Source organism: Electrophorus electricus, chromosome 14 (genome assembly GCF_041902795.1).
Source record: "Electrophorus electricus isolate QZ-2024a chromosome 14, ASM4190279v1, whole genome shotgun sequence".
NCBI lineage: Eukaryota > Metazoa > Chordata > Actinopteri > Gymnotiformes > Gymnotidae > Electrophorus > Electrophorus electricus.
The window spans coordinates 22,179,283-22,200,304 of NC_137510.1; the positions used below are offsets into that span (position 1 = coordinate 22,179,283).

The 21,022-nt window shown below is 40.3% G+C and overlaps 1 protein-coding gene across 7 annotated transcripts; it reads left to right on the plus strand.

The window, feature by feature from the left end:
* Positions 1-8,176: 8,176 nt before the first annotated feature.
* Positions 8,177-20,526, plus strand: abcb5 (ATP-binding cassette, sub-family B (MDR/TAP), member 5). 7 transcript variants are annotated; one of them, XM_081696453.1, is made up of 29 exons: positions 8,177-8,228; positions 9,142-9,216; positions 9,423-9,537; positions 9,831-9,882; positions 9,974-10,124; positions 10,314-10,395; positions 10,634-10,825; positions 10,974-11,145; positions 11,381-11,505; positions 11,663-11,840; positions 11,972-12,085; positions 12,228-12,338; positions 12,441-12,566; positions 12,665-12,868; positions 13,193-13,363; positions 13,496-13,657; positions 13,830-14,066; positions 15,922-16,071; positions 16,463-16,567; positions 16,690-16,767; positions 16,881-16,964; positions 17,216-17,419; positions 17,596-17,696; positions 17,827-17,967; positions 18,048-18,204; positions 18,332-18,529; positions 18,727-18,933; positions 19,159-19,305; positions 19,519-20,526. In XM_081696453.1, exons 2-29 carry the CDS (start codon positions 9,168-9,170, stop codon positions 19,714-19,716), a joined length of 4,011 nt encoding a protein of 1,336 aa, XP_081552579.1. In that variant the 5' UTR covers positions 8,177-8,228; positions 9,142-9,167; the 3' UTR covers positions 19,717-20,526. The 7 variants fall into 7 exon arrangements, with proteins under 7 accessions (XP_081552579.1, XP_081552580.1, XP_081552577.1 ...); XM_081696454.1 differs by having other exon boundaries at positions 8,214-8,232; XM_081696451.1 differs by lacking the exon at positions 8,177-8,228 and adding an exon at positions 8,239-8,487.
* The last annotated feature ends 496 nt before the right edge of the window (positions 20,527-21,022 follow it).

Sequence of the window (21,022 nt, forward strand, 5' to 3'; positions counted from 1 at the left end):
AACCCCATATACGGAGTTGTCTTCCTCTTCTGTTGCTCTCTTTGTCTAACAGTGAGAGTGTTCTCTCAGTTTATCTGCTCACAGCCGCACAACAGGAGGCCAGCCAAGGCCGAGAGGGAGAAATATGCCTTCATTTGCACAAGTTAGTTTTTCAACTTAGATACGCATATATATAAAGGGCTAAGTATATGTTAGATATACAAACTCCTGCTGAGCATTGTAACATAAAATTTCTATCAAAATAGTGCATCAGGTATCTGGGTAACTTCAACTGATGTCAAACTGGGCACACTGAAGAACCAGAACTGTGGCCCACAGAAGCAGAGGAGGAGGTAGATGACTGACTGACCAACAGATGTTCATGGGGGTGCGCAGCTAAAGCTTGGGGCTGAGGTGTATGAACTTGAGGTGGGCAAGTCTGCGAAGACAACGAAGGCTGGTTGTTAGCAGGTACATTGAGGGTCCTGGTGCTGGGAGACATCGAATGTGTGAAGGGCAGAGAGCCTGACAAAGCAGTCAAGTGTGGGAGTTGACGTTACCAAGGTGAGTCACATGATGTGGTGACACCCCCTTCCGTAGGTATATGGGAAAGGTTAGGTTTCAGCTGATTGTAATAGACAACTTGAAATTTATCAGAATGGCTTGGCAGATAACGGTTCCTGTATGTCACTCCAGTATTGTCATTGTCGGAACCAAGGCACTCCAGTATTACAAAGGGAGCTTTCCAGTGAGGAGCAAGCTTATGTCTAGCTGTGGTGGATTCATTTAACCAGATTAGGGAATATGTTTCATATGCTTATTATAGTGTGGTTTTAGCTGGCTGTGCACATAGTCTCCGTTTTGCAAAGCAGACTCAAAGGATGATTCTGTGACTGAGTTTTCAGATCAGATGGGTGGCATAATCTGAACATGATCCTGGAGAACTAAGAGATGGTATAGGTAACATCATGCTAGGTAACAGCAGATTCTTGCTGCACATCCATGAGTGGAGAACAAAAAGGGCTGAAGCCTGTTTGTAGCTTGAGGGCAGGTGTTACAGGCCAGAGCAATTTGGTGGAGACAATCATCCCACCCACCCCATTATCGGAGAAGTGACTTTGTCATTTTGTTCTATTGAAATGCTCGACCATCATCACATTGAGGATGATATGGGCTTGTTCAGGTTTTCTGAACACCAAGAAATTCATACAGATGACTGATGAGGTCAGACTGGAACTGATAGCCTTGATCAGTGTGTAAGGTTTCTGGAATATCATGTTGCTGAATGTAGCTATCAAAAAGACATTTGGCTAATGTCACAGAACACTAATTAGGAATTGCATACAGACTGACATATTTGAAAAAATAATCTTGTACAAGCATGTATCTGTTGCAAGGGCTCGAGTTGGGGAGTTCACGTATGTCAGTAACAACTTTTTGAAATCGTGAGGTAGCAACAATTGTCCTCATAAGTACCCTCTGATGAATCGTAGGACTGCATCTTGCATCACATGGAGCACACCTTTTACACCAGTCACAGATGTCCCATGACATAAACGGCCAGTAACAAATCTGTTGTGCACGCTTCAAGATTTTCTTTGCAGAAAGATGACCAGCAACTGGATTCCAATGAAGCAGATTGAGACCATTTTCCTGAAAACACATTGGGTACAATTACTGGATGAAGCACTAATCCAGAGGATGGGATGCAGACCATGCCATTGTTAAAAGTCAGCCTGTGATATTCCTGCCAAAGTGCCCTCTCTACAGGTGAGCGCTTTTGCATACGCTAGTAAGGTAGTCTTTTACCTCTGGCTTTCCAGCTCATGACCTCTGATAGGATGGGTTCCTGTTGTTTGTCTCTTAATTAATTTTCTGTGAGCTGCAGTACAAACGTAGATGGGGTAGCCTCTGAGGAACACGGTGAAGCAGGGCTAAGCAGCTATGGTGTATTCAGAGTGATAGTACCCTGAGCCGGCTTGAGATCAGTATTGCAACAATTGCCAAGGTTATGGCATACTGACAGAACTTGACTGAAAAACAGGGACATACTCTTACAAGTGCTTTTGAACTGATGGCCTGGGTGGAGGTGGTGATATTCTCTGTAGGTCTGTTCATATCCAGGCGACGCATAAAAGCTACTAGCTCAGCAGCTTCGTAAAGAGTGGAAAATCTGTAAGGAAGGGGAAATTCAGGCAGCGAGGGTGAAGTCACCTTGGGAAAAAAAAAAAAGCACCAAAATGCACAAAACTGCTAAAATAAACCAGTGCTGCCACCAAATGTAAGCATGGAGGTTTGATATAAAGTGACTGGATCACGCATGACTTATAAAGAAATTAGGATGGAGACAGATTCTTGTCTAGTAGTATTGTTTTCTTTGCTTGAGCTCTACACTGTTGTCATTGACTTTTTCCTCTATCCAAAATGAAAGCATGAAACTAACATTTTATTTCTAAATGTAAAATTATCTAGCCAAACAGATCAAATTCAAATCTTACTATCATATTACATTTTTAGATTAATTACTTTCATAATACTGTTTAGTCAACAGTAAATGAAAAATGCAATATATGGTATTTACTGTAGAACTATATGTGTACAATAATTAAATTATTGCTGTGTAACCAGTTTACACATTTGTTTCTCATTTAACCAAAGGATATGATCAATATTTATTGCAAAGTATATTACCTATTATCCAGAACAGACAAAGAGACATGCAAGTAAGGCATGTCACAGTGTAGAACGTAGAACATACTGGGATGGCCACTGGGAATTCAAGAAACTTGACAGAGTGGTTACTTATTGGAGAGTTAAAATCTTGGTTCATGTAATTGATGTGGAATCCTGTCCGACACCCTCTCTCAAACACTCTTCTGGCACATACACTGGTAGAGTATAAAGGCTGTTGCGCATTTAGACAACATAGCCCCAACAAAACCCAAACCAACCAAGGATGGCATACAGTTATGTATGTTATAATACTAGCCATAGTTAAATATGAAATATGCAAGTATGCACTGGAAAGCCTGTTGAAAAACTGGACAACAGTGGGCACCATCTGCAAAAAGCACAAGCTCCTGCAATAGCCTTAAACGTGTGGTCAGAGTAATCAACGGTTTACTTCCCAGGTGTTATTTATTTATAAATTTAAAAAAAATCATTTTATAACCCCATGTGTACAGTGCCCCCAGGTGTTCAAGTGCAAAAAAGAAAAAGATTTTTAAGACATTCAAGAAAGGAAGGCAAGACTGTCCAGAGCAATTCTGTGGGTTACTCCACTTCTAACCCAACCAGGCTGATTTATATTACATTTACAGCACTTAGCTGACACTTTTATCCAAAGCAACTTACAATTATGAGTGATTACAACTTGTGTAATTGAGGGTTAAGGGTCTTGCTTAGGGGCCCAACAATGGCAACTTGCCAGGTGGGGCTTGAAACAGCAACCACCCAATTACAAGTCAAGTACCTTAACCACTGAGCTACCACTACCCTGGTACCACTGGCTTTGCAGTCTCCGATTCCACTCCTGTTCCTGACACCAGTATCCCAAGTTAAAGAGTCCGTCTTCCTCTTTCAGAATCCGACCTTTACGCAAGCAGCATCATGCACTCTCTCACTGGTCACCTCCAAATAAATAAATAAATAAATAAATAAATAAATAACATAAAATAAAATTTCAATATACCATTCAAGATCGACAACCAGCTTACTTGGTTTGTTCCCCTCACCAGGCTCATACCTATACTCTTTCCCACTCTCTACAATCACTTGACTCACGTGTTGCCTGAATTTTATATGCTGGTTCTCCCGCCATTTCTCTGAGGGTTGAACCAATAATAAGTTATACAAACATTAAAAACTCTCTGTCATAACTATACATTTAAACGGTATTTTAACATAAGCGATACACTGCAATATAAAAACCGCTAAACGTTAATTGTGTAACAGTGTTTCCGATTTTGTAGTTTCCATACAGATAAGCCGAGGGTTTCTCCCCCTCCATTGTAATTGAAGATGGTTCTTCTTCAATTAGATAGGAGACGCAGGCATGCATTCCTGTTTTCAACATTATTCTCCATCGACAGTCGTCGTGTCGTGTCCCGGGACGTCGAGAGGTATTATATTATCTTTTCTTTGTTTCGTGTCGCGGTGTGTATGTTGTTTGGGTGATGGCGACTTGATCCGGCTCGTCATTACAGCTCATTCCCGGACTCGTGGCAGTCAAACGTAGGGCCTACGTTTCAACATCCTTCACACCCCCAAAGTAAAAATAATGATGATGATGATGATGATGATGAGCATTCTTCACAGAGTTGCAATGGCGAGTAATTTTTGGCTTGCGTGTTAGCCACTTAATGGATTATAGCAACCTAGCTTGTTGACTGTTGAAGCAGTGCTTTGGGCTCTGTATTCCTAGGCCCATACTTTTCTCTTTAAATTTTCTGGGAAACAACCTTATGCTCCAAGGGTTGGGGTAAGGTGCCAACCAGGATCCTGGGCAATTTTTCACAAGTTCCCTTAGTTATATGGAGGCACTGGACTGGCATCTCTGAAAAGAAATGGCAGAATTATCCTGAAGTTATGCAATACACACCTGCATGTCTGGTTCAGGCTGGTAACATGGGGAGAGCATTTTAGTCCAGGACTACAACTGGGTTTCTTGCGTTTTCAGGTGGTGTGATGAGTGAGTGTTCAAAGGAAATGGCCAGATTGAAGATAATATTCTAGCTTGCACAGATGTTGTGCTGTGCTGGAATGTAAATATTTAATAGTACAAAAGGTTCTATTTGTTTGCTCACCTGCAAGCACAGTACAGTAACCCCCTGATGAGGGTTAAGATTGAAGAGATATGAGATTGACTAGGCCAAAGGCAGCAGACTACCTCTTGCCTGGAGAGCCTCCGGCAGATGGGTGTCTTCAGTTTTGTTCTTTTTATGGGTGTTGTGGCTTTCACAATAGTTTTGGAATGCAACACCAAAAAAACTACCAAACGCGCGCACACCCCCCCCCCCCCCCAACGAACAACAACAAAATCGCACAAGCTACTAACACCAAGGCTGTGTTTGAAATGGCCTACGAGATACTACTCGTGTGTAGATTGGGCCGCAAATCAGTATGCAGTGTGTGACCAAGATGCATTTTTTTCCAGTATACAAAAGATACCTGGATGACGTACTACTACTGCCAAATATTCCAGTACGTGATGAGAGGTAGCAGAGTTGACAGGTTATGAGCATTATCTGAAATGTAAAGAAAAGCCTCCTATGACTTGGATACGCAATATAGAAATTACACTCGTGCCATCTAAATGAATGTTGTGTGCTCACAATATTTTATGCACTCATGCTGTATATGGCATTACCACAATGCTTTAAACTTGGTACAAAATACAAACAAGTGTAGCAATACAGTTTGTACATGCCTAAAGTACTTTGGCTCCCGTAAGTATACTGTACCAAGATAAGGATACAAATCATATGCAGTTCGTTACAATGAATTCATGTTACAATGACTTCAAATGCTGGGAATGATTAACCAAACTGTCTGCTCATCTGGACTACTGTAACGTTCTTTCTGCTTGACCAATAATCTCTGCATACTAGAGATGGAGAGTGCATGGAGCTAGAGTTGACCTGCAAAAGAATGAGCTCATATTCACCTTTTTTCAGACTTCTGCCCTGACTGTGACTATCGGAATGGGTTTTAAGAGGCTTTCAATTAACTTCAAATGCCTTCAAGGTCTCTCCTCTTTACCTCAGTGAATTGATTATTAGGCATGTTCCTACAAGAGCTTTCTGATCTACCAGCAGTAATATGCTGGTCATACCTGCTATTCAACTTAAGTGAGTTGCTCTAAGCTTTGGAAAGCCCTTGGTGACCCCTGAGGACCCTTCGTGATATAGGTACATTTAAAAGAAGAGTTAAGACCGTCTTTTTTAGATTGGCCTTGAATTATTTTCAGATGTATCATTTTTTTTAAATATTAATTTATTCCACATCTTTTGTTGTATATTTTAGCACCTGTTTCTCAATGTATTTGATTTCACTTCATTTTCACCATCTAAAGTAATTTTTAATCTGTTTTTATAAGTGCCTTATAGATAAAGCTAATCATGAAATACAAGGGGGAAAACAATGTAGTGAGAAACCTCTGCATGCATTGCAGATTTTCTGGCCAGAAGTGGAACCATTGGCACCTACTGGTTAAGTCTCCAGAACTTCCTACCTCTTAGCATTTTGTTGTCTTGGTCTGTGTCTCATTTCCGACTCAAACCTAATCCACCTCATGAATTGGATATTGTGAATCAGGTGTAAGTCTTAAGTACTTCTTTCAATAAGTGAAATTTTTTTGGAGGGTTTTCTCCTTTTTGGAAAGAAAAAATAAATTCAGGCTTGTATCTTGCAAGGAGATCAGTGTGGTTTACTCATAACCTTATTTTATTTGTGAACAGAAACATGACATTCATTTTTCAGTATGTACAGCAAAGGTTAACGAGTTCAGGATCAGGTCAATACAGTTCATACCTGCCACCATTGTCATATCATAACTGACAGTCAAATTTACTGTGTGTCACATGAGGGCACGTATTTTATCCAAATGCATTTGTTCTGCACTGATCCAGAACAGACAAAAATAGATTTGCTTGTAATTGAATGCTTGTAATTGAATGTTTGTAATTACTATAATGAATACTAATTAAAATATTTTTGCAAGACTATTGTAATGAAAAGTCAAGTCATGCAGACTTCCTTTTGGAAAATTTGAGGTGAACGTGCACTTTTGCACAGTGCTTTAGTATATGGAATTTGTTTTAAAATTATACCACTTGCACTGAAGTCTACTGTAAGTAATATTGTGATTAGTTTTTTGCTCTGGAAAATAAGTAGGGGTATTTACCGGTCATAGTTCGAGGCGTAGTCACACCAGCTATTCCACTGTGACTCGGAACTGAAGCCAGAAATGTTGCTCTTAACAGGTTCAGTCAGGACTCAAGTGTGTGAGGATTTTCTAAAATGCTTTTCACTTCATTTTGGAATTATTTAATTTTCTTTTCCCCATTGAGCCTTTGTGCCTCCACTATAAGTCAGTAATGAATGTCATTCTTATGAAGTCTACAATTCAGTGTGATTTATGTAACATTCACTCCAGAAAGACTGTTAAGCATCCTCCTAAAACTCTTTGCTGAAAAATTGAGATGCGTTTCAACAGTTTTATATTTAACAATTTTCAAATTGGAAGCTAAATTTCTAAAGCGTGAAGTTCTTGGATTTCAGACAATATGACTACTTTTAAGCTGCTGGACTTCAGTATTCTATAGTCAAAAGAGCAAATGGAGCAACGTATATAGGAGTTTGATGGACTTGCAAAAACAGGCACTGCACAATACGGAAGTTAATCTTTAATGGGTTACATTAATGTAGCGCATGCTCATTGCTGTACTGCCATTAGGTGACTGATGTGATTGAATTGGCAGGGATTATTACTGTTCGGTGAATAAACTTGTTGCTTTACTGGGAGCAAAGTTCTCAAAGACTGACTGCAACAGGACTGACCATTTTGCAAACGTGTGTTAAATGACAGGGGGGAATGGTGGAGGTTTTAATGAGAGAATCAAAACATCAAGATGTGAGTCGGCATGCTGATGGATGCACCTAATAGATGTGCTCCTGGGACTCACTGCATCATCCTTGTATTAAACCCAATGTGACCTGTGCAATTCTAATACACAGAGTAATGTACATGCACCAAGCTACTCCACAGTAGCCAACGCCCAGATATATTGCGCAGCAGGAAATATTGATGGGTAATGAGCTAAATCATTTTTGGTTTAGCCAAAACAGTAGGAGCATGGCCATAGATCATGGTGAGTGTTCATGGTCGAGCACTTGTAGCTTGTACTCCATCAGTTCTGTATTCTGGTAATTTTGTGGAGTAAATGCTCAAGAAATTAAACCTTTCTGAATCCTCTAGATTACACATCTTACATGAACTCATAATGAACCTGTTATTATGCCACGAGGAAGCCTAAGGATTAACATCAATATTTTTGTGTACAAAAGTCACTCCCCATCCCTCCTGCGCACATCTCCCACATATTTTGACACTGACACTTGACACACTGCTGGGGGTGTGTCCTTCTGGAGCTTGCGTAAGACCAGGTATAAAGCATCTTTTCCAGGTGGCAGGAAATACCTGTGGACCTTGTATTTCTTGTGTCAACTCTTCGTGATTACTGCACAGGGTAGGTAATTAAATAAATTCTCGTACTGTTTCATTCTGATTTTACTTTATTTATTTTGGAAAACTGGTCTATGCTGGTTCTAAACTCTAAACAATTAAGAAGTGTACTTTTTTTCTATACAACACTTTTCCTATGTAACGGATGTGTTAAATTGCTAATAATTCTGCATAGGTTACCTTTTATTCATTAATTGGAACAAATGAAATTGTTCTTGGTGGTTGAAAATACTGAGGATGGTGGGGAAAAATGCCATTAAGAGGTAATATTTGACTGTCACTAATCTTAATGCAAAGGCTTTTCTTATGTATGTTCTAAATATTTTTTTTTTTTTTAGATGTGGGGTTTTTTGTTTTTTTTTTTTTTAACCAAACTCTGCTGTTTCAGAAAAGTATGGATTTTTTTTTTTCTTAAGGAATTCGCTAGTATTCCATGAAGTGTTTCGAGTACTTATTACAATAATTACTGTGTGCTTAAGACAAATAGTAGCCCAGTCCCTAATATCTACATCACCGTGTGTTGTATATTTGTATGCATGTTGGTTCAATTACCTGACTGTTGTTTATTCATCCTCTATTGTGGTATAAACTTGTTGCTTTGCCATTCTTGCTGCCCATGTGTTAAATTTATGTGGGATCCTAATGAAAAATGCATTACCAAGTGAGCCTGAAATGATATAATTGGTGTATATTGTATCAGGAAAAACAGTCCAAATTAAGTGATTTGACTCAAAATGGCTTTTTAGTACTACTACACCTAAGGCTTAACAATACAATCAACTTAAACCATTGCCTGACCATTCAGTTTTTGCATTCAGTTTGGAAATCTGTTTCTAGATTGTGCAAATGTTTTCTCCTTTTTTTTTTTTTCCTTTCTTTTTTTGGGGGGGGTTGGGGGGGGCACTCTCCCCTATAAGGAGCCCTTAAACACCAGTGTGCCAGTATGAGAGAGGAGCGGAATACAGAAGCCCAACCTCCAGCTGATCTTCAAGGTGAGGCCTCTTTGCTGCCAGTTTGCACCCACTATTCATATTCATTACTACATTACATGTCTGGCTCTTGCAGGTGTTCCACTAGTTTGTCTGGTTTTAAATGGCAGTCAACATCAAATGGAAAGTGAAGTGAAACTCTTGGTCTCATCTTCACTGTTCCACAGGAACTTTTGTTTTTTGGTTTGACTTGCATCTCTTTTCCCCAGAGGTTATTCCTGTGGGGCACCTCAACTTGGCCTTCAGTGGGGACGAGAAACGTCAGGATGAGAAAGCGGAGAAGGTGCCAGAGGACGGCTCCGAGCCTACATCAAAGGACAAGAAGTAAACGGTTTACAAGCTGATGCTGTATTTATTACACCCCTTTAGGAAGTGAAGCACATAAAAAAAATAAAAATTAAACTTCTACTATTCTACATCAGTATTTCATAAGTCAGGCCTCTGGACCCTTCTGGTCCATATTCTAGAAATAAACCTGCTCTCGGTGCACCTAAAGCAAGCAGTTAGCTTTCTAGGAGATGTAGAGTACTGATGTGGACCACCAATGACTGGTTTCCAAAGCACTGCATTACAAGATTATTCATTGAAACATGTACATTGCATTTCTATTAATAAAGAAAGAAGTCTGCGCCAAAGGAGTCAGGGAAGTCAGTCGGCCTATTCCAGCTGGTAAGGCTATATCTAGGGCTCCTCTTTTATATAGTGCGACAGTTGTCCCTGTACTTCAAGACATGGCACCTGGCTTCTGTTGTGGTTACAGTTTCGGTATGCCACCTGCCCAGAGGTTTTCATGATGCTGACTGGACTTCTGTGTTCTGCTATTCACGGTGCTGCTCTGCCCATCATGTGTGTAGTGTTTGGGCGTATGACTGACAGCTTTGTACAAAGTGGCCAACAGTTGAACTTCACAGGTATGGCACCTGTGGCAGCACAGGTACACATCAAACCTACACTGGCCTGTAAGCTCATAATAAGGGAATGTTTTATGATTTTTTTTAATGATTTTAAAAAGACCATAACATTTTTAGTTTGTATTGTGGAAATGTGGTTGCCATATCATTCCTGAATACTTTGAATACTTTTTTGCTGACCCTTTGCAGGAAACGTCACCTTTAACTTTACACTGAATTCCTGGGATTGTGTAACTGCTCCCGGAGTTGATATTGAAGCTTCAATGACCAAGTAAGAGGCTGTCTGTCATCTGGTTTTAATTTTTTTTAAATGTCATACTTGTTTTTACCCTTTTGAAATGTTCTCTATCAGTACTGAAAACTGGGTTTTTGCAGATGTTTGTGTACCTAAACACATACATACATACACACATATTAGATGCAATATAATAACTTGATGGATAAAGCAGATATGGGATGATGAAAAATGCACATAATGACTAATGTGCGTTTCTCTTTAAATCGCACAGATACGCTTATTACTTTGTTGGGATTGGTTTTGGAGTGTTGCTCTTTGGAACACTTCAGGTCATGCTGTTTGTACTGACAGCTACTAAACAGACCATGCGCATCCGAGAAAAATACTTCCATGCCATCCTCCACCAGCAGATGGCGTGGTTTGACACGCATCCCATTGGACAACTCAGCACGCGACTGTCTGAGTAGGTTATAATCAAACTTGCCTCTCAAACATTAGTGGAATGTGAATTAATAAGCTCTTAATACTGAAAATGACTGCATGCTGGGATTGCTGTTTCTTATTCTGTGCTGCCCTATGTCAGTAATAACTTCTTGTTTTGACCCCTACAGTGACATTAACACAATCAACGATGGCTTGGGAGACAAAATCTGTATATTTGTGCAGTTCTTCTGTAGATTTCTCACTGGTATCATCATCGGATTTGTCTTTGGCTGGAAACTAACACTGGTCATTTTGGCAGTCAGTCCACTGCTGGCAGGATCAGCTGCTGTGTGGTCTAAAGTATGTAAAACTTTGCTTAAATGCAAATTGATGTGCTCAAATCCTTGCTATCATTTTTCCTCTTAGCAACCAAACTCCAAACCAAACTGTATGTACATGTCCAGAAAGGATGGAGTATAAAAATACACGCACAAGTTTTTCTTCATATGTATTTTTCGCTTCATTTTGCATGCCAGAAAAGGCAATTCTACAAAGCATTTAAGCACTTTAATTAGGAAGTGATTTGCTCTCTCAGATTCTTGCCACCCTCACCAGTAAGGAGCTGTCAGCCTATGCCAAAGCTGGAGCGGTAGCTGAGGAGGTACTTGTGGCCATTAGGACGGTCGTGGCTTTCAACGGTCAACAGAAAGCTCTGCAAAAGTGAGGACCTTCTGTATGTTTACTTCAGCTAAATCAGCACAGGGATCGGAAAATCATTTCTCTCTTACTACAGAAACTTTCTGAAGCTTTGGAAAACGGCATCCAAGCTGGTTTTGTGTGTTTTAAAATTTGTCAAAGATAACTTTCTCGCTTTTAGGTATGAAACCAATTTGGTGGATGCAAAAAACTTTGGTGTGAAGAAAGCCATTACTACGAACGTGTCCCTGGGACTAACGCAGTTCTTCTTATTTGGAACATATGCTCTGGCATTTTGGTATGGCACAAAGCTCTCTGTGGATGAACCAGAGAACTACTCCATTGGAAGAGTCCTCACTGTGAGTTTAAACCATGTGCTCTTTTTGTTTTAGGATTTTCTCCTAAAGCCAAAAGATGGTCCTTGATGCTCTTGGTTTGTCTTTACAATGCTTCAGTATGCAACAAGTTTCTAAAAATTGTTTGTCTCCAGGTCTTCTATGCTGTGATGATTGGTTCATTATCTTTGGGTCAGGGAGCTCCCAACCTGGAGAGTATTGCCAAGGCCCGTGGTGCTGCGTATTCCATCTACAATACCATCGACACGGTATTGAACTTTTCTTATCCCAATTAGTGTATTAAGCCAAAGAAGTCAGGAAATGGTGTTGCTGATGTGCTACTGAGAAAAAATGGAAATCTGTAAGGTTGGATTTGGTTGTTTTTTTTCCTCCCTTCCTTCTGTCAACCAGCCCCGTCCCATTGACAGCAGTTCAAAGGAAGGCCTCAAACCAGAGAGTGTTAAAGGTGACATCGAATTCAAGAACATTTACTTCAAATACCCATCCAGAAAGGATGTGAAGGTAATCTATAAGGAGAATCTCATTTATGTATCAGACTGCAGACATCACAAACACACCAGAAATCACAAACAAAAAAAGAGGTTTTTGTCTGTTCTGCTGTAGATCCTGCAGGGAATGAGTCTGAAAGTGTCCCATGGAAAGACAGTTGCTCTGGTGGGAGCCAGTGGCTGTGGGAAGAGCACCACCATTCAGCTGCTGCAGCGGTTTTATGATCCTGATGCAGGGGAGGTAAATATTAGGCCTCTATGGTCTAACTTTCAGTTGGACATCAGCTGCAGAATCAGCTGCAGGTTAAGACGTGGGGTCTGAGTTCTGTTTGTGTGCAGGTGACACTGGATGGTCGAGATGTCCGCACTCTTAATGTGCGATGGTTGAGGGAAAACATGGGCATCGTGAGCCAGGAGCCGATACTCTTTGGCACCACTATTGCTGAGAACATCCGTTATGGCCGTGAGGATGCCACTGACGAGGACATCGAACGGGCCGTGAGGGAGGCCAATGCCTACGACTTCATCTCCAAACTACCAGATGTAAGAGCCATGGAGTTTGCATTCTAACAGCCACAATTAGTTACTGGGTATACTGATCTATACAGTGAAAATGTCTTACAGGTCAAAGTCTAAAATTGGTGACTTACTCTAGCAAAACTGCCTGAGTGGCATGTGATGTGTTATATATCTAACCCAGTAGTTTGAAACCTCTGGTCATTTTTTGGTATTGATTTGAAAGTTTGGAATTTCACACACAATGTCTTGAAAACACAGTTTGCTTTACAATTAAAACCTTAATTGAACAGCTCTGGAATGTGTTCTCCATTTATTGGTCTGATGCTAGAGATGTTTATTCTGAGGCAGAAGCTGAACACCATGGTGGGGGAGCGGGGGGCTCAGCTGAGTGGTGGGCAGAAGCAGAGGATTGCCATCGCTCGGGCTCTGGTCAAAAACCCCAAGATCCTCCTGTTGGATGAAGCCACCTCAGCCCTGGACACACAGAGCGAATCCATTGTTCAGGCTGCTTTAGATAAGGTACCACTAGAAGAGTGACTCACACACCACTCTGTCAGTGCTTATTTCTATAAACCAAACCATTGTGTTTATTATAGTTCTTGCTGGACTTGCTGTGATAACACATGACTGATTTTGAGTGGTGTTTCCAAGGCAAGAGCAGGTCGCACAACCATAGTGATTGCACACCGGCTGTCCACCATCCGCTCAGCTGATGTGATCGCAGGCTTCCAGGAGGGTCGAGTGGTGGAGCAGGGCACTCACAAAGAACTCATGATCAAGAAGGGAATCTACTACTCACTCGTCATGCAACAGGTACTCCAACAGCTAAGCCACAAAGGTCTGACTTGCACAGGAGTTAAATCATAACGGGTTGTTTGATATTTCACTGTAATATAGCATGATGGAACAAGAGCAGAGGGTTCAGAACTGATTTTATTTTTCCCGGTATATGAAGATTAACTGTATTTGTGTCTATGATGTACAGACTGCTGGGGGTCCAGAAGCTAACCAAGAGGAGGAGGAGGAGGAGGAGGAGGAGGACGAAGACGATGATGAAGGGGAAACCTCTTCCGACACTGACGATGCTGATGACCTGGTGGAAGTGAAAATAGAAAATGGTGGTTTTGAGAGAAACTCAATAAGGCGCAGCGTTGCTCTTCAAAGGAGATCTTTAAAGAGGAAGTCAAAGAAAAAGATCAAAAAGAGGTCCAAGGACAAAAAGGTACAATGTGTAGTGGTTTTTAAAATTTTTATAAGTTGATTGATTTAACTTAATTGTGGCGCCACTCTGTTTACGGAGTCCCCAGTTTGATTTGAAACTTTAATTTTTCTCCTCTACCAGAAATTAGAATGTCAAGTGTTGTAACTAGAGTGAGAGAGATCATGCATTACAATCATTTAAGATTCTACTAGTGACCACAAGTACTGAGTCTTCTATTGTTATTGTATAAGAAATGTAGCCAACTAAGTGAAGCAACACATGATTTGTGGTGGAACTAATGGCTACCTAACAAGAGAAAAAGGAAAAGAAAAAAGTAACCTGTGTGATCATCCAGGCAGTCTACTTATTAAACCAAACAATGACCAACAGGAGGAGACCTATAAACCAAGTGAGATTCATGGTGAGAGTATGACTAAAGGTACAACAGGAAGAGTTGGAGGAGAAGCGGAAACTGTTGTGAAAGAGCCTGGGGGAGACTAATTATAGCATTGCAGATAAGGGGAAAGGGTTAACTGGTCTAATTTCGATGCATAAAAAATAGTGTTACTTTTGACGCCAACTGGTAACGTTTTCCATCGCATTGCTGGCTCAAACCTGCACGACGGCATAGGCTGATGATGAAACTAGGCTTGATCTGCAGGATGAGATTTTCAGAGGTGGCTTGGTTAGTGCCGTACCTTTTTGGGTAGGCCTTTCAGGAGGAGGTTTTTGGTATCAATAGTTATGCATTGTCCTTCGTTTCTGATTTTTGGAACGATTCGTCACCAGCCATGCTTCCATTTCAAGCAACACAAGACGAGCTTGATTGATGAGCTGTGATGAGCGAACTTCGACGAACGCAAATTAAAAATAAGTAATTAAGCAGAACAAACGAAACAAAATAAGGTGATGTGGAACTTGATTCTGTTTTAATCACTTGGCAAGAGGATATCGACTTCGTCTGTGTCTTGACTTCTTGCTGGAGAAGTGGGGGGGCGGGTCAGTCTCAGACCCCCCCCCCTCCCCTTGCTTGTGTCCTCTCCTACTTTACACTGACCAGGGCAGTCAAACGTCAGGTGTATGCTGGGGGAAGGGCATGTTCATGCATATTCAGTAGCCTTTGTTTTCATGACTACATCTTGGAGTTCTTTCTCCTATTGTAGTAAGGTTCACCTCAAGTCAAACACAAGAAAATGGCCACACGCTTCTTAAGTAACTTTCTGCCTCCATGGTCCTAGAATGAAGTTTACAAAGCATCAAACCTTAGGAAGGGTGACGTGACTAGAAAGCCAATTTAATTTTAGTTTCTAACTGCTGTCTAATTGTTTCATATATTTCTAGTAAACAGACAGGAATGGCTACCAATTTAACACTAATGCAAATTTAATAAAGAGCAAGTAATGAAGAACCACCAATGAACAATCCAAATACAATTTCAAGATGTGATGTTTGCTTCTAAGATGGCCATAAATTACTGACTTATTACCATTTGACATCATTGTTGGTTAAATGGCAAGTTACTTTGTGGAGCTGTGGGAAATGAACACACATCTGTGAAACATATATGTATGTGTGTGTGTGTGTGTGTGTGTGTGTGTGTATGTATATGTATGTATATATATATATATATATATATATATATATATATATATATATATATATATGTATATGTATGTATGTATGTATATATGTATATATGTATATATAAATATATGTATATATATGTATATGTATATATGTATATATGTATATATAAATATAATGTATATGTATGTGTGTGTGTGTTTTATTTTATATGTAATTATTTATATTTATTTAATTATTTATAACATTATAATTTCAATCTACACATACCTTTACCATCTCCCTGTTTTAGGAAAAGGAAATGGTTCCAGACGTCCCTTTTGGCAGGATCCTGGCACTGAACAAGACCGAATGGCCCTACCTGGTTGTGGGCACAGTGGCCAGCCTTGTGGGAGGAGCTGTCTACCCCTGTGTGGCCATCCTCTTTTCCAAAATCATTGGTGTAAGTAGTTTGCCAGTTGTCAAATCCTTTTAGGGCATGTAGTGATTTTGTAAATGTTAGATTCTTTCATCTGCACATGCCTCTTCTACTGAGAAAGGAGTAAACTTCCAAAATGCATTTATCCAACAATAAAAGTTGTTTAAAGTAGTTTTAAAATGTTTTGTCAAACATTTACCAAAGGAATACCTACCAGGGACTTTAAAATGACACGATTCCTGGGCATAATTTTTGTATAACCTTTAACTCTAAAACCACTGGCTACTAGGCAACTATTTTTGAATGCTGAATGAAGTGGGTTTTTTTAAAGTTTTAATTGGAATACTCCTATTTGGCAATTAATAAATGAAAGCTTTGTTAGACATCGTTACCATTGAGCTTGATTTGTGTATAGGTATTTTCTGAACATGACCCTGAAGTGAAGCGACAAAAGACACTGATGTTCTCACTTCTGTTCCTCGTGATTGGAGTTGTATCGTTTTTCACCAACTTCCTCCAGGTGCACTGATTTACACAAGCTCACCTATCTTGTTTGCTTTTTTTTTTTTTTTTTAATTAACTTTTAGGCATTTACCTGTTATGGATTACCTATTTAGAATATTGGATATTTATTCTTTCCAGGGCTATATGTTTGGTAAATCTGGAGAAATTTTAACAATGAGGATGAGGAGTCAGGCTTTCAAAGCCATTTTGAGACAGGTATAGCAGCACTTTCCCCTTCACCTGTTGGTCTTTTTATACAACAATTTCATTTAACTTCTAAGTAATACTGTTGACCTCTTGGTCTCCCCCCCCCCCCCCCCTTGTTTTAGGACATTGGCTGGTTTGATGACCACAACAATGCAGTCGGAGTTTTAACCACTAAATTGGCAACAGATGCATCACTTGTAAAAGGGGTGAGTAGAGAGTGACTGCCGGCTATTTGTTTGCAATACCTCATTACTGCAAATTTATTTTAAAATACCTTCAAATAGAACACCAGTGCCAAGAGTTCTCAACATCAAAGCATTTGTTTTAACATTTAAGTTCCTTTAGGCTCTGAACTCTCTTTTGACATAAAGGTACATTTGTTCTTTCCATTAGCCAGCTTCTGAATACAAACAAATGAATCTGTTCTCTCATTTGCTTCTCTCCATTTTTCCTTCAGGCAGCAGGATCTAGACTGGGTTTGGCCACCAACACACTCTGTGCCCTGGGCATTGCTGTGATTGTTGCCTTCATCTACTGCTGGCAACTCACCTTGCTCATCCTCGCCTGTGTGCCCTTGCTCACTGGAGCACATTATGTCCAGATGAGAGCCATGAGAGGCCATGCCTTTAAAGACTCAAGTGCACTGGAGATGTCTGGCAAGGTAGAGGGGGTGGAAGTAGTGTATTGGGGCTCTAAAAATGAATGAAAATAAATGTGTATTCCAAATTAAAAATATCAAGTTACTTTAAATATAATGTATATGCATTAAATAGCTTATTTAAAAATGGCTTCAAATGATGCACAGCTGACTGGCATATTAATGCTAATCTTCCTCAGATATCTACAGAAACTGTTGAGAATATCAGGACTGTTGTTGCCTTAACAAAGGAAGATGTCTTTTTCGGCAAGTTTAAGGAGAGCCTCAGAAAACCATATCGGTAAATCTTAGTTTTAGAACTCATTTTCTAAGTGCATGTACTGCATGTAATTCCCCCCCCCCCAACAATCCATGCTTGTCATACATAATAAACAAAGCCCAAACCTTACAGATATCTTTTAATGTTTCAGGTCTGCCTTATGTAAAGCACCCATTTATGGAATCACCTTTGCCTTCTCGCAAGCAATACCTTACTTTGTCAATGCTTCAATTTTCCGCTTCGGGTCCTGGCTGATCGCGCACTGCTACACTGAATTTGAGAATGTTTACCTGTAAGCAGACTCATTGAAAATATAGCAGAGTTCACTTTACACCCTTCGATCAAGATACTGATGCCCAGTTTTCTTGTCAGGGTCTTTTCTGTGATCGTCTTCTCTGCCATGAGCGTCGGACAGAGTTCCTCTTTGGCCCCAGACTTTGCCAAGGCCAAAGCAGCAGCTGGGCGGATTTTGAACCTCCTTGCAAAAATACCTGTGATTGACATCTACAGTGAAGCAGGAGCCAAACCAGTGAGTGGATCTGTTTCCTCTTACCACAGGAAGAGGAACCATACGAGATGCCGTATTACAATACCACTGGGCCAATCTGCAAAGCAAAAGGGATATAGATTGTGCTAAATTTCTCTTCCTTCTCCAGACGAACTTTGTGGGAGACATAGAGTTCCGCGACGTGCATTTCTCATATCCAACTCGTCCAAATGTGAAGATTCTGCAGGGCCTAAATGTATCGGTGGCTCAAGGGCAGACACTGGCACTGGTGGGCGGCAGTGGCTGTGGGAAAAGCACCTCCATCCAGTTGCTGGAACGCTTCTACAACCCTGCCAGTGGACAAGTGGCAAGTTGGGAACCAAGAGGACTTTATATTCTATATTTAGACCTCGCATTAGCCTAGCCTATATATGATCAGTTTCAAATAGATTTATTTATGTATGCATAACCATTACACACAATAAGTGTGTAAACTACCATAAGTAATTTTCAGGGTATTGCTGGTGTTGGCTGTATTGCTCACTGCAGTACCTTTTTGTTTAGTTTGCAGACAGGGCAGACACACTCAGTCTGAACCTGGCCTGGTTGCGCTCTCAGCTGGGCCTGGTCTCTCAGGAGCCCATCCTGTTCGACTGTAGCATCGCAGAGAATATCCAGTATGGAGATAACAGTCGTGTGGTCAGTCAGCAAGAGGTTGAAGAGGCTGCAAGAAATGCCAATATCCATGACTTTATTCTCAACTTGCCTGAGGTAAAATTTACTTTTGGCAGTCATTTTCTTAATATGTATACAAATTTCATTGGTTAAACTTGAGTGTCGGTGTTTCTTCAAATGCTGGTGTTTGTGTATCCCTTTTATGTAAATGTTTAAAAATCTGAGACTTGGTATTGCTGTTTTTTGTATCTGTAGAACAAATGATTGCAAGTTTTCATTTAGTTTCATTGCATAACACTGGCATGTATGTGGTATGTTCAGAAATACAGCACACGTGTGGGGGATAAAGGCACTCAGTTGTCTGGAGGGCAGAAACAGAGAATAGCCATTGCTCGAGCTCTGGTCCGCAAGCCCAAAGTGTTATTGCTGGATGAAGCCACTTCAGCCCTGGACACGGAGAGTGAGAAGGTCAGTGAGAGTCCCTGGACTGCTTTAGCATACTATCTATTCATTATCCTAAAGAATGTATAAAAATCCATACAACATGTAGGTTACAGCAAAACAAAGCTAAACAGTGAAGGTCTTTTCCACCTGACATTCAGTTTGTGATTGAAAGAGCCAATAACCTCCGTTTATTAAAATGCCATTGTCTGTAACTGTCTTTCCTTTGCTGCGGTCCAGATTGTGCAGAAAGCGCTGGATGCTGCTCGACAGGGTCGCACCTGCATCGTCATTGCCCACCGCTTGACCACCATTCAGAACGCTGACATCATTGCGGTCATTCAGAACGGCCAGGTGGCCGAGCAGGGCACACACAGCCAGCTAATGGCCAAACAAGGCGTGTACTATGCCCTTGTGAATGCTCAGGTCTCCCACTAACTGTCACCCAGCGTCCCTAAGCATGAAGTCAACATTTGTTTTATGAACAGCTATGTACAACACAATGCTCTTGCAGTCAGTCCTCTAAGCTATTAATCTATGCTTTCTTGTCTGATTATAATTATTCCATTCTACCTTCAGACTTAGAGTAATGGTACTTTTTAGCTGAAACAGGATCATAAACAAATTCAGTCTATTTCAAATATACATGTGGACAATAATTAAACTAACTCAGGTGAGATTAAATGCAGTTCCTATCTATTTGTACAATAGGTAATTTAGTAAGCAAATTGGTGTTAAAATATCAGTGTAAACTTGCATATAAACACCTTACACCAATGATTAGTTTTAAGACCACATTTTCTGTGAATGGAATACTGCTATAGTTTCAAAGCAAGGTACAATGTAATGTTTGCATTTTACATATATATATATTTCATTTGTAAATATGCTGCACCTGTCTATCCAGCTGGTCCTTTGGCTAGTCTCTGCAAATGCATTATTATTATTATTATTATTATTATTATTATTATTATTATATATATATATATTTTTTATGGGAATCAGTAGGTAAAGTAATTAGAAACTTTTCCTAAAAATGATATATACTGTAAATGTAATTTTACTGTACATTGCTCTTACCTTGTATTTTATAGGCACGTTTTATCCTTCTCTTTAAATGTACTACATATTTTTTGTCTAATATTGGACAGATATCTTTTGTTACGTGTTATTTGTATCTTATCATTGTGCTACTTGATTTTTAAATATTCTTCTGAGAAGTGATGAAATTGAAATTAAAGTATTATAGTCACCTATTTATTTGGATATTTGTTGTCTTGATGCTCAACTTCAAGGTGGGAAGGAATGGTGGTGAAATTGCCACAGACTCATATTACTTCCTATAGCGATCTCCCAACAAGTGAACCGTTTTGAGCAATATCCACTGTAGTGATTTCTAGTCTTTAGTAAAATGAGACATGACTGGCAAAGGTGACTTCCCTTCTTTATACTGGAACACAGGAAACTTCTCAAGCAGGTCCTTGCTCTTGGTGACAGTCACACGTTCTCTGGCATTTGGCAGCCTTCTGGAAGAGAAGTTGGCATACAAGTAGGCTGCCGTTCACCACACTCATGCAACTTGTATGAATCACATGCTGGTTCACCTGGCCTGCCTCACCGGCACCCCAGACAACGATCAGCCACGCCCCCACTGCCACATGGTCTCTCCCCCCACCCCCCCCTTTGGTGTGAAGAAATCAGCTGCCACCATCTGCACCCCTGGCTTGTGGACCACCTCATTTTT

Coding starts and splice junctions, on each gene's coding strand:
- abcb5 (XM_081696451.1), top strand. Junction 11,146..11,380: donor CAGCTGCTGTGTGGTCTAAA/GTATGTAAAACT, acceptor TTGCTCTCTCAG/ATTCTTGCCACCCTCACCAG. Junction 17,420..17,595: donor CACTGGAGATGTCTGGCAAG/GTAGAGGGGGTG, acceptor AATCTTCCTCAG/ATATCTACAGAAACTGTTGA.